Genomic DNA, 13,427 nt, shown 5'->3' with positions numbered 1-13,427 from the left:
AGGTGCAGCCTTTCACAGCCCACTGGAAATGGGAATTGGGCAGAGTGCCAGAGCTTGTGCACCATGGTCTAGGTCAGGAGCTGTCACTCATGTTAGTGTCCATGGCTGCTGACTTCACCATGTGTGAGTGGTTCATGAGTTCATGTAAATGGTTGCTTCCTGCCTTGTGCCCTTTTGGAACAAGATTGGGAACATTTTTCAAGGTGTATGTTCAAGGAACAAACAAACAAAAAAAATAGCACTCAGACACTCACTATATGTTACTTCTGAACTTTACTATAGCACTGTAAAGTGCTATGATATACCATAACTGTATAGTTAAGAAAACTGAGGCTCATAGGTCAAGTACAGACTATTGGTAATCTGGGCATGTGGCTACCGGAACTTAGTCTGCACTGCATCCCAGAGCCCAGAGCGGGGAGGCAAATGCCTCAGTGGGGTTCTGCAGGAAATGCGTTTTGTAAGGGTACTCACCTGTCTTTGTGGATACTTTTCGGTGATTTTAAATTTGATAAAAGTCTTGTTTAAAAATTAATTTTTTTTGCCAAATTGCTACTAAAATTGAAAATGTGTGATCATGATTCTAAAAAGTTTTAAATTGTGTATTTGTTTTGCCTAATAGGTTCCTATGGAAAGAAAGAAAAAGTACATTGAAATTAGAAAAGAAGCCAGGGAAGCCACAAATGGGGATTCAGGTAGGATGTTTTCAAAATGATGAGAATGATTCCAATTTGTTAAGTAACAAATGGTATTTGCTATGTAAATAAAAAATATTTTAAATATCCAAAAACATTGAAATTGAGTTTGAAAAGATTTTAAGTAGCAAGTAGAATTATATTTTGAAAGAAATGCAATTAGCTAAACCTCAGAATGGCCAAAGAGGGCTGAGAAATGGTATGCTTTTCTTAATAGTGCAAGATAGGTTGATAGTTATTTGTTTGCATATGGATTATATTTATATTTTGTTTAAATACATTCAGAAATGTGTTAAAATATAAGTCCCATCCTGCCACTCCTCTGCTCCAAACCTCCCATCAGCTCCCACCTCCCTGAGGACAGAGCTGCCTAAGGCCCCTGACCTGCCTGCCGCCTCCCTGCCACTCTCCTTCCTGCTTACTCTGTTCTAGCAGCACTGTTCCCCTGCCTATGCTTGTAGGCACCAGGCTCACTTTGGCCCCAGGGCATTTGCATGTGATGTTTCCTAAACCTACAATAATCTTAGTCCCAGATACCAGCGTTTTGTTTAATACTAACCTTTGAAGGAAGTTCTCCCTGGCTTCCCTATTTAAAATTAACTGTCTCTTGCTCCGCATGCACCTTGTTTTAGTTTTTTGCTTAATTTTTCTTCACAGCTTTTTTTTCTTGACTTGAGAATAAAATTTGAACCAGTGTTGTAAATTCCTTACATATGTGGATTAGTTGTTTTTCAGTAGTATCTTTTCCCACATCTGTGTTAGACTTTATGTGCAAACTGTACCCCATCAAAATTTTAAATGCAAGGAAATTATGTTACTGTCATATCCAAAAATTGTGTATAGTTTAACTTAATTTCTCTGTCCATGATAGTAGAGAATAACTGCTCAATAATAACAAAACCAAAGGAGGTCTTTCCCCGTTTCCTTTTGCTTTGTTAATCTGGATAATCTGTTGAGAATCACAGAATAGAAAAAAGCCTTAGTTAACACGGTCTTTTAATTTTAGTATCATTTGAGCTTAGAGAAATACATTTTTTTATCAATTTAAATAAATATATTTTCTTCTTTATATTTCAGGTGGCCCTCATTATCTATCTTCCTTGTCATATTTGGCAGACAGCAGCCTGAGTGAGGAAATGAGTCAATTTGATTTCTCAACTGGAGTTCAGAGCTATTCATACCGTTCCCAAGACCCTAAATCTACCCCTGGTCATTTTCGGAGACAGGTGATCACATTTTGTATATTGAAAAATATTGTTGGCATTTGTAAAGGAAGGGGGGCTTCATTGTTAGGGGAAGCCAGTTCTCTGTGGGTAGTCCTCAGACAATAGCGTTTGGAGAATTTACCAGGATCTAAGTCCCAGCCTTCCATCCTATAGGCAATTGGATTTCATCTGTAGGATGAAAGGAGGAAAGAAGGCTCTCTCCCAAGGGTTGATTCACATTAGCCAGTCTCCATGAAATTAGTGTTTGAGGGGCGCCTGGGTGGCTCAGTCGTTAAGCGTCTGCCTTCAGCTCAGGTCATGATCTCAGGGTCCTGGGATCGAGCCCCACATCAGGCTTTCTGCTGGGCGGGAAGTCTGCTTCTCCCTCTCCCACTCCCCCTGCTGTGTTCCCTTTCTCGCTGTCTCTCTCTCTCTGTTAAATAAATAAAATCTTGAAAAAAAAATTAGTATTTGAAATCAGAACTGCATTTAAGGGTCTCCGGTGAGAAAGGTAACTACCGTAGAGACTCAGATACCATGCTGATGTGACTGTTGTATTATCCTCTGCAGAAAATGAAGAAGCTGCTCAAATATTTGATGTTATCAAACTGAAATAACTAAATGCATCTGTGTTCACAAATGATAGCTTAACCTCATGAACAGAGCTAGGAAACGTGTAGGTAGATACATATCTGTGCACTTACAGAGGCACACCCATGTGTACAAATGTGTAAAACCATGAGCTCCACAGAACCCATCCAGGGTTCATTCAAGTTTTTCCCTTTCTGGTTTCTTAGACATGCACTGACTCACCTCTTCCTTCCCTCAACCCCTCTGCTGTCCTCTGAACACTGATGCCTTCCTGGAGTGTGTCCTGAACCACAGGCAAGCACCCCACTCTCTCCCTCCCCACTCCCAGACACCGCCAGGCAGCTCTTGTCCCACTCTGGTCTGCCAAAGTGGTTTTTTGCCTGAGGAGGACAGGAGCAGTACAGTGTTTTTGAAGTTGAGTTTGACTGTACTTTATGTTGCCCCTATGTTGGGCTTCTTCCTTTTTAATGAATGCTTCAAGGAGGAACCCATTCATTAATTCTTTCACCCAGATTATGTCGTACGTCTGTGCTGGGCATTAAAAAAGTACAACTTTGTTCTATTATGGCTACATTGTCTAGTGAGACTCATCCTTCATGAATAGGCCATTTACATTGAGGCATCTTGGGTTCAGTCCTCATGCCTTCAATTTGACTGCATGACTTGAGTCTCCAGTTTCAGATCTATCCAATCCTTGTGAGAAGCATCCTGACAAATAATTTTGGCTGAAAAACATGTCGAGTAGATCTGAATGCAGTCAGATACTGTGATTAATTCCTTTGACACCTTACCGGGTATATGGAAAAAGGGACATTAAGATTACTCTGATTGATTTTTATGGCTCATTATTTTTTTTATGTTTCTTATAACCCTGATTGTATAAAATTTACTGTTTATTATTTACAGTTTATTGTTCCACTCTGTGTGTGTGTAAAATTTACTATACGTGTATGTAAAACTTCAGTTCATCATTACACTTATAAAATGATTACCTCTGCTATAATTTCTAAGAATTTTAGGATCAACAGTGGTTTAAAAGTTTTGTTCTTTTATTGATTAAAATTTCAAGGCAAATTAAGGATTTTACATTTTTTAGTTTACTGAGAAAAAAATATAGGTGAAAATTTATCTTACAGTTGTGTTTCAGTAGTTCTGCTTTCTCCATAATGTGGCAACTAAGAATCATGGAGACTGTTGCTCTCAAGGTGTTGAGAGTTCTGGGGCCTCCCAGGACACAAACATTTGGAAAGATCTTAGTGTTTGTACAAAGCAACATGTGTCCGCATGGATGGTGTGAACTAAGTATGACCCCGGAGGGAGTGACCATGCATATAGAGATCAGAGGGAAAATATGTATCTAGAATGTAAGGAAGACATGAGGTCCTGGGTTTGTTTTTTTTTTTAAGTTGTTTAATAAGAAAACCCAACAAATGTGTTTAATATTATTACCAATTTATCATTGTTATCTTACTGTGTGTTTTATGATATTGCCCCAAAAGGCAGAATATCATATACACTAAAATTTTAACAGTTTACTCTGCATCATCGGATTCTTCCCTTTTCCTAGGAGCATAAAGACCCCATGGTCCAAGATGCTGTCCTAGAGTTAGAGATGGATGAGCTCAATCAACACGAATGTATGGCGACCATGACAGCCCTGATTAAGCACATGCACAGAAATCAGATACTACCTAAAGGAGAAGAGGTTTGTTTCTGCTAATCTTGTCTCATTTAATACTGCTTATTGGTATCATAGTAAGAACGAACACTTAATATCGAATACCAAATTCTATATCTACTAAACATTTTTTGTTGCTCATGTCTTTGTCATCGCATAATATCAAAATGTGAAGTTATTTTCTTCCACATTTTAAGGTACTCTTGAATGTATCATTTCAGGGTTCAGTGCCAAGAAATCTTCCTCCGTGGATGAAATTTCTTCATGACAAACTAGGAAATCCATCGGTATCATTAAATATCCGTCTCTTCTTAGCCAAGCTTGTTATTAATACAGAAGAAGTAAGTAATTTATTATTTGCTTAAAAATTCTTTGCAATTAGTAAGAAGGTGGAGGAATAGGAGGACGCTAAGTTTGTCTCGTACCTCGAATGCAACTAGATAGTTATCAAAATCATTCTGAACACCTGAGAAATCAGTAGGAGATCTGAGAAAACAAATGCTGCAAGTTTACCAGTAGAAAAATATGACCACAGGGGTGCCTGGGTGGCTCAGTCAGTGAAGTGTCTGCCTTCAGCTCAGCTCATGATCCTGGGATCCTGGGATCGAGCCCTCAGTCGGGCTCCTTGCTCAATGGGGAGCCTGCTTCTCCCTCTTCCTCTGCCCCTCCCCCCCCACTCCTGTTCTCTCTCTCTCTCTCTCTCAAATAAATAAGATCTTTAAAAACAAATGACCACATTTTGGAAGGTAGGAGGTATGGAGACTTGAATCCAGTGTGATATGGCTGAGGATACAGCTGAGGGGTGGGAGCCTGCTTAAAGAGAATACCACAAAATATTAATAAGCAATGGAATGCAAAATTGGAACTTTTAGAAGTCTGCTACAGTGGGGCATGTTCCTGGCTTAAAGGTGCTCGAATGGTGAAGCAGGGCAGAATTCCAGGTGTGACAGCATGCTCTCAGGATCCCCGGGGTCTCAAGAAGAACAGGTGGTGCCTGAGTGTGGCAGAGTTCCTAGGCATAAGAGCAGGGAAGCCGGCTTAGAACAGTGAGTTTAGGTGCCGGCTTTCTGCTCTGTGTTGCCATAAAGTGTGTAGCAGTCATGCAACCACTTTCCTGGGAGGGGTCCAGCAAAAAGCAGAAATGTGGTGAGAACCGCCCGCCCAGGAAGAACAGCATGGGTCTGCCCCACAGGAGTCCCTAAAATTTGGAGTTTTGAAACTCAGTCTTGTGCCTGAGATAAAAATGCCTGGTCACAGGGCAGGTGAACACAGAGTTCTCATGGAAACTGGGGAGACAAGACTGATTGGTTGCTTCTCTGTGAGGGCTCACTGAAGAGTGGAGGGCGTCTCCACATTTATCCTGCCCATCAGTGCTGAAAGCCTTCAGGGAGCAAAACAGTGCCACCTAGTGGAGTCCAGAGCTGCTTACACCAAGCCCTACCTCTGCTCATTAGAGGTGTTTTTCCACTAAGGCAAGTCCACCTGAGAATCAGTGCAACAGACCCCCCCCCCCCCAGAAGACCAGCACAAACAACTCACTCTCACCAAGTTTATTAATCATAGGGGATTACAAAGCTTCAGCTTGGGGAAAACACTATATAGCATTCTTCACATTTTTATTCATTAGTCTTTTAGTATTCCTTTTTGTTATTTTCTTACTTTTCCAAATCTTTTCTTATTCTTTTAAATTTTTATCTACATATACGCTTTATATATTATTTTTGTTTTCTTTCATTGTATTTTATTTAATAATTACATATGCATATAGATATAGATATAGATATAGATATAGATATATCTTTCTTCCTTTCATTCATTCATTCAACATTTTGGGATCTAGTTGCTTTTAACAAGACCAAACACAACCAGGATCTACTTTTATGTTTTGTTTAGTTTGTTTGTTTGTTGTTTTGTTTTCTTTTTTCTGTTGTCATTGTTATTGTTTTTTCTCCTTTTTTTTCTGGACAAAATAACAAGACAGAGAAATTCACCACAAAGGAAAGAACAGAAGGTAGTACTCACTGCCAGGGATTTAATCAATATGGATATAACCAAGATGTCTGAACTAGAATTTAAAACAATGATTATAAAGATACTAGCTGGGCTTGAAGAAAGCATTGAAGGCACTAGAGAATCTCTTACTGTAGAGATAAAAGAACTAAAATCTAGTCAGGCCAAAATTAAAAATGCTATAACCAAGATGCAGTCCCAAATGGAGACCAAAAAAAGAGGGTGAATGAAGCAGAAGAATGAATCAGTAATATAGAAGATAAAATGGATGGAAAATAAGGAAACTGAAAAGAAGAGGGAAAGAAACCTATTAGATCAAGAAGGTAGACTGAAGAAACAGCGATTCCATAAAGCAAAATAATATCCATATTACAGGAATCCCAGAAGAAGAGTGGGAGAAAGGGGCAGAAAGTGTATTTGAATGACTTACAGCTGAGAACTTCCCTAAACCGGGGAAGGAAATAGGTCTTCAAGTCCAGGAGGCACAGAGAGCCCCCCTCAAAATTAAAAATAGATCAACATCTTAACATAGTGAAACTTGCATATTACAAAGATAAAGAGAAAGTCAGGGTGCCTGGGTGGCTCAGTCGGTTAAGCATCTGCCTTCAGCTCGGGTCATGATCCCAAGGTCCTGGGATTGAGTCAGTCCCACGTCGGGCTCCTTGCTCAGCAGGAAGCCTGCTTCTCCCTCTCCCTCCAGTGGTGCTCTCTAGTGCTCATTCGTTTGTTCTCCCTCTCTCAAATAAAGAAATAAAACCTTAACAAAAAGATAAAGAGAAAATGCTGAAAGCAGCTTGGGACAAGAGGTTCTTAACCTACAAGGATAGAGGTATAAGGCTGGTAGCAGACCTGTCCACAGAGACCTGGCAGGCCAGAAAGGACTGACATGATATATTCAACGTGCTAAATGGGAAAAATAGCAGCTAAGAATACTTTATCCAGCAATGCTGTCATTCAGAATAGAAGGAGAGATAAAGACTTTCCATGACAAACAAAAACTAAAGGAATTTGTGAAACTAAACGAGCCCCGAAAGAAATATTAAAGGGGATCCTTTGAGCGAAGAGAGAGCCCAAAAATAACAAAGATCAGAAAGGAACAGAGACAATCTACAGGAACAGCGAAGTTATAGGTAGATAATACAGTGGCACTGAATTCATATATTTCAAGAATTATTCTGAATGTAAATGAACTAAATGCTCCAATCAAAAGATATAGGGTATCAGAATGGATAAAAAAAAAAAAGACCCATCAATATGCTGTCTACAGGAGACTCATTTTTAGACCCAAAGACACCCCCAGATGGAAAGAGGGGGTTGGGGTGCCTGGGTGGCTCAGTTGGTTAAGCAGCTGCCTTCGGCTCAGGTCATGATCATGGGGTCCTGGGATTGAGCCCTGCATCAGGCTCCCTGCTTGGCAGAGAGCCTGCTTCTCCCTCTCCCTCTGCCTGCCTCTCTGCCTACTTGTGCGCTCTCTCTCTCTCTGTCAAATAAATAAATAAATAAAATCTTTAAAAAAAAAAAATGAAACTGAGGGGATCGAGCACCATTTATCATGCCAGTGGACATCAAAAAAAAAAGCTGAAGTAACCATCCTTATATCAGGCAAACTAGATTTTAAACCAAAGATTAGTAAGAGATGAAGGACACTATCTCATAATAAAAGTGTCTATCCAATAAGAAGATCTAAGAATTGTAAATATTTATGCGCCTAACTTGGGAGCAGCCAATATATAAACCAATTAATAACAAAATTAAAGAAACTCTTTGATAATAGTACAATAATAGTAGGAGACATTAACACCCCATTTATAGCAATGGACAAATTATCTAAGCAGAAGATCAACAAGGCAACAAAGGCTTTGAATGACACACTGGACCAGATGAACATAACATATATTCAAAGCATTTCATTCTAAAGAAACAGAATACACATTCTTCTTGAGTGTACTTCCCACATACTGGGTCACAAATCAGGTCTCAACCACTACAAAAAGATTTGAGATAATATCATGCATATTTTCAGGCCACAATGCCATAAAATTTGCAGTGAACCACAAGAAAAACACAAATACATAGAGGTTAAAGAACAGCCTACTAAAGAATAAATGGGTCAACCAGGAAATCAAAGAAGAATGTAAAAAATACATGGAAGCAAATGAAAATGAAAACATTACAGTTCAGAACCTTTGGGATGCTGCAAAGGTGGTCCTAAGAGGGAAATATATAGCAATACAGGCATTGCTCAAGAAACAAGAAAGGTCTCAAATACACAACCTAACCTTACACCTAAAGAAGCTGGGAAAATTACAGCAAATAAAGTCTAGATCCAGCAGGAGAAGAGAAATAATAAAGATTAGAGTAGAAATCCATGATAAAAAAAAAGAACAGATCAACGAAAGTAGGAGCTGGTTCTTTGAAAGAATTAATAAGATCGATAAACCCCTAGCCACACTTACCAAAAGGACAAGAGAAAGGACCGAATCAATAAAATCATGAATGAAAGGGGAGAGATCACGACCAACACCAATGATAGGCAAACAATTATAAGAGAATATTATGAGCAGTTATATGCCAACAAATTAGGCACCCTGGAAGAAATGGATACTTGCCTACAAGCATATAAACTACCGCAACTGAAACAGGAAGAAATAGAAAACCTGAACAGACCATAATCAGCAAAGAAATTGAATCAGTAATCCAGAATCTCCCAACAACAAGAGTCCAGGGTCAGATGGTCCCCCAGGGGAATTCTACCAAACATTTAAAGAATTAATACCTGTTCTTCTGAAACTGTTCCAAAAAAAAAACAAATGGAAGGAAAACTTCCAAACTCATTTTATACAGCAAGCATTACCTTGATCCCCAAAAAGGCAAAGACCCCACTAAAAAGAATTACAGACAAATATCCCTGAGGTACATGGATGCAAAAATTCTCACCAAAATACTAGCTAATAGGATCCTTCAGTACATCAAAAGGATTATTCACCATGACTAAGTGGGATTTATTCCTAGGCTACAGGGGTGGTTCAGCATCTGCAAATCTATCGAGGTCATACACCACATTACTAAAAGAAAGGACAAGAGCCATGTGATATCCTCAGTTTATCTCTCTGACATGAATGGATAGAGGGAACGTTCCTCAATACCCTAAAAATCATATAGGAAAGACCATGCCTATAAAAAGTCATATAGGAAAGACCCACATAAATATCATTGTCAATGGGGAGAAACTAAGAGCATTTCCTCTAAGGTCAGGAATACAACAGGGATGTCGTCTCTCACCACTGTTATTTAACACCGTATTGGAAGTCCCAGCCTCAGCAGTCAGACAACAAAAAGAAATGAAGGGCATCAAATTGGCAAAAAAGAAGTCAAACCTTCACTCTTTGCAGACGACATGATACTCTATATAGAAAACCCAAAGGATTCCACCAAAAAATTGCCAGAACTGATACAGGAATTCAGGAAAGTCGCAGGATATAAAATCAATGCCCAGAAGTCAGTTGCATTTCTATTTGCTAACAGAAGAAGAATGAGAAATCAGGGAATCGATCCCACTTACAATTGCACCAAAAGCTGTAAGATATCTAGGAATGAGCCTAAGTAAAGAGGTAAAGAATCTGTACTCTGAAAACTATAGAACACTCATCAAAGAAATTGAGGCAGACACAAAGAAATGGAACAACATTCCATGTTCATGGATAGGAAAACAACTATTTAAAAAATGTCTATGCTACCCAAAGCAGTCTACACATTCAATACAGTCTCTATCAAAATACCATCAGCATTTATCACAGAGCTGGAACAAACAATCCTAAATTTTGTATGGAACCACAGAATATCGAAATAGCCAAAGGAATGTTGAAAAAGGAAAGCAAAGCTGGAGGCATCACAATTCCAGACTTCAAGCTGTATTACAAAGCTATAATCATCAAGACAGTATGGTACTGGCACAAAAAACAAGACACATAGATCAGTGGAACAGAACAGAGAACCCAAAATTGGACCCTCAACTCTATGGTCAACTACTCTTCGACAAAGCAGGAAAGAATATCCAAGCAAAAAAGGATAGTCTCATCAACAAATGGTGTTGGGAAAATTGGACCGCCACATGCAGAAGAATGAAACTGGACCATTTTCTTACACCATACACAAAAATAAAGTCAAAATGGATGAAAGATTTAACTGTGAGTCAGTTATCCATCAAAATGCTGGAGGAGAACACAGGCAGCAACCTCTTCGGCCTTGGCCACAACACCTTTTTGCTAGACATGTCTCCAAAGGCCAGGGAAACAAAAGCAAAAATGAACTGTTGGGACTTCAAGATAAAAAGCTTTTGCACAGCAAAGGAAACAGTCAGCAATGAAAGGCAAGCTACCGAATGGGAGAAGATATTAGCAAACAACATATCAGATAAAGGGCTAGTATCCAAAATCTATAAAGAACTTATCAATCTCAACACCCCAAAAACAAAAAATCCAGTCAAGAAATGGGCAGAAGACACGAACAAACATTTCTCCAAAGAACACATACAAATGGCCAACAGATACATGAAAAAAATGCAACATGTTGGTGAGGATGCAAAGGAAGTAGAACCCTCTTACATTGTCAATGGGAATGCAAACTGGTGCAGACAGTTTCCTCAAAAAGTTAAAAATAGAACTATCCTATGACTGAGCAGTTGCACTAGTAGGTATTTATCTAAAGGATACAAACATAGTGATTTGAAGGGGCACATGCAACCCAACATTTATAGCAGAAATGTCCAGAATATGCAAAATATGGAGAGTGCCCACATGTCAATGGACAGATGAATGGATAAAGAAGATGTGTATATATATATATATGCAATGGAGTACTACTTAGCCATCAAAGAAAACTAAATCTTGCTATTTGCAACAACATGGATAGAACTACAGGGTATTAAACTAAACGAAATAAGTGAGAGAAGGACAAATACCATATGATTTCACTCATGGGGAACTTAAGAAACAAAACTGATGAACATAGGGCAAGGGCAAGAAAAATAAAATGAAAACAGAGAGGGAGGCAAACCATGGGAGACTTTTAATTGTAGGAAACAACAGAGGGTTGCTGGAGGGGAGGAGAGTGGGGGTATAGGGTAATTGGGTGATGGGCATTAAGGAGGGCACTTGATGTGATGAGCATTGGGTGTTATATGCCACTGATGCATCACCAAATTCTACCCCTGAAACTAATAGTATAGTATATGTTACCTAAGTTGAGTTTAAATAAGAAATTTAAAAACAAGTCTTTGCAGTTACATATATCTACTGACAAGAAAACCCATAATAAAGAAACAAAGGATGACATTTTTGTTCTCTGAATAAGTTAGCCAACCATATTTATTTGTTCAACATCATTCTTCTGTCATTTTTTTAAACCTGAAAATTAAAATTAATTGTTAAAAATGATCTCTGTATGAATTACATGTGTTAGCAAGTTTATTTTTTTTAATCTTTTTTTTTATTTAAATTCAATTAGCCAAGGTATGGTACATCATTAGTTTCTGATACAATGTTCAATGATTCATTAGTTGAATATAACACCCAGTGCTCATCATATCACGTGCCCTCTTTAATTCCGATCACCCAGTTACCACATCCCCCCACCTAACTCCCTTTCCACAACCATCAGTTTGTTTCCCAGAGTCAAGCGTCTTTCATGGTTTGTCTCCCTCTCGGATTTCTTTCCATTCAGTTTTCCCTCTCTTCCCCTATTGTCCTCTGCACTATTCCTTCTATTCCACATATGAGTGAAACCATATGATAATTGTCTTTCTCTGATTGACTTATTTCACTTAGCATAATACCCTCCAGTTCCATCCATGTTGATATAAATGGTAGATAGTCATCCTTTCTGATGGCTGAGTAATAATCCATTGTATATATGAATCACATTGTATATTTGAATCACTTCTCTATCCATTCATCCGTTGAAGGACATCTTGGTTCCTTCCACAGTTTGGCAATTGTGGACATTGCTGCTATGAACATTGGGGTGCAGGTGCCCCTTCTTTTCACTACATCTGTATCTTTGGGGTAAATACCCAGTAGTGCAAATGCTGGGGCATAAGGTAGCTCTATTTTTAACATCCTGAGGAACCTTATACTGTTTTCCAGAGTGGCTGTACCAGCTTGCATTCCCACGAACGATTTAAGAGGGTTCTCCTTTCTCCACATCCTCACCAACATTTGTTGCTCCCTGTCTTGTTAATCTTAGCTATTCTGACTGGTGTAACGTGGTATCTCATTGTGGTTTTGATTTGTATTTCCCTGATGCTGAGTGATGTGGAGCATTTTTTTCATGTGTCTGTTGGCTGTTTTTATGTCTTTGGAGAAGTGTTCATGTCTTCTGCCCATTTCTTGACTGGATTTTTTGTTCTTTGGGTGCTGAATTTGATAACTTCTTTGTAGATCTTGGATACCAGCCCTTTAACTGTATTGTCATTTGCAGATATTTTCTCCCATTCCGTAAGTTGCCTTTTAGTTTTGTTGGTTATTTCCTTTCCTATGCAAAAGCGTTTTATCTTGAAGTCCGAATAGTTCATTTTTGCCTTTGTTTTCCTTGCCTTTAGAAATGTTTCTTGCAAAAAGTTGCTTTGTTCAAGGTCGAAGACGTTGCTGCCTGTGTTCTCCTCTAGGATTTTGATGGATTCCTGCCTACACATTTAGATCTTTCATCCATTTTGAGTTTATCTTTGTGTATGGTATAAGAAAATGGTCCAGTTTCATTCTTCTGCATGTGGCTGTCCAATTTTCCCAGCACCATTTATTGAAGAGACTGTCCTTTTTCCATTGGATATTCTTTCCTGCTTTGTTGAAGAGTAGTTGAGAGTCCATTTCTGGGCTCTCTCTTCTGTTCCATTGAAATATGTGTCTGTTTTTATGCCAGTACCATGCTGTCTTGATGATCACAGCTTTGTAATATAGCTCGAAGTCGGGAATTTTGATGCCTCTAGCTTTGGTATTCTTTTTCAACATTCCCCTGGCAATTTGGGGTCTTTCTGGTTCCATACAAATTTTATGATTTTTTTGTTCCAGCTCTGTGAAAAATGCCAATCGTATTTTGATAGGCGTTCCATTGAATATGTAGATAGCTCTCGGCAGCATGCATTTTCACAATGTTTATTCTTCCAATCCATGAGCATGGAATGTTTTTCCATCTCTTTGTGTCTTCTGCTATTTCTTTCGTAAGTGTTCTGTAGTTTCTAGAGTATAGATCTTT

General features: G+C 38.8%; 1 protein-coding gene across 4 annotated transcripts in view; it reads left to right on the top strand.

Annotated features, from left to right (window-relative positions):
- PRKDC (protein kinase, DNA-activated, catalytic subunit) overlaps positions 1-13,427 on the top strand; it is a 254,337-nt gene that overhangs the window by 131,936 nt on the left and 108,974 nt on the right. For all 4 annotated transcript variants that reach the window (XM_032421988.1, XM_032421989.1, XM_032421990.1 and 1 more), the window contains 4 exons: positions 623-695; positions 1,773-1,921; positions 4,059-4,196; positions 4,391-4,510. In XM_032421988.1, the coding sequence (XP_032277879.1) occupies positions 623-695; positions 1,773-1,921; positions 4,059-4,196; positions 4,391-4,510 (480 nt within the window). The remainder of the gene's footprint in view (positions 1-622; positions 696-1,772; positions 1,922-4,058; positions 4,197-4,390; positions 4,511-13,427) is intronic.

The sequence above is a fragment of the Phoca vitulina genome, unplaced genomic scaffold, assembly GCF_004348235.1.
Source record: "Phoca vitulina isolate PV1807 unplaced genomic scaffold, GSC_HSeal_1.0 scaffold25, whole genome shotgun sequence".
In the NCBI taxonomy this organism is placed as follows: Eukaryota; Metazoa; Chordata; class Mammalia; order Carnivora; family Phocidae; genus Phoca; species Phoca vitulina.
Note: the sequence above shows the minus strand (reverse complement) of the source record. Positions and strands in the feature narration are given on the sequence as shown.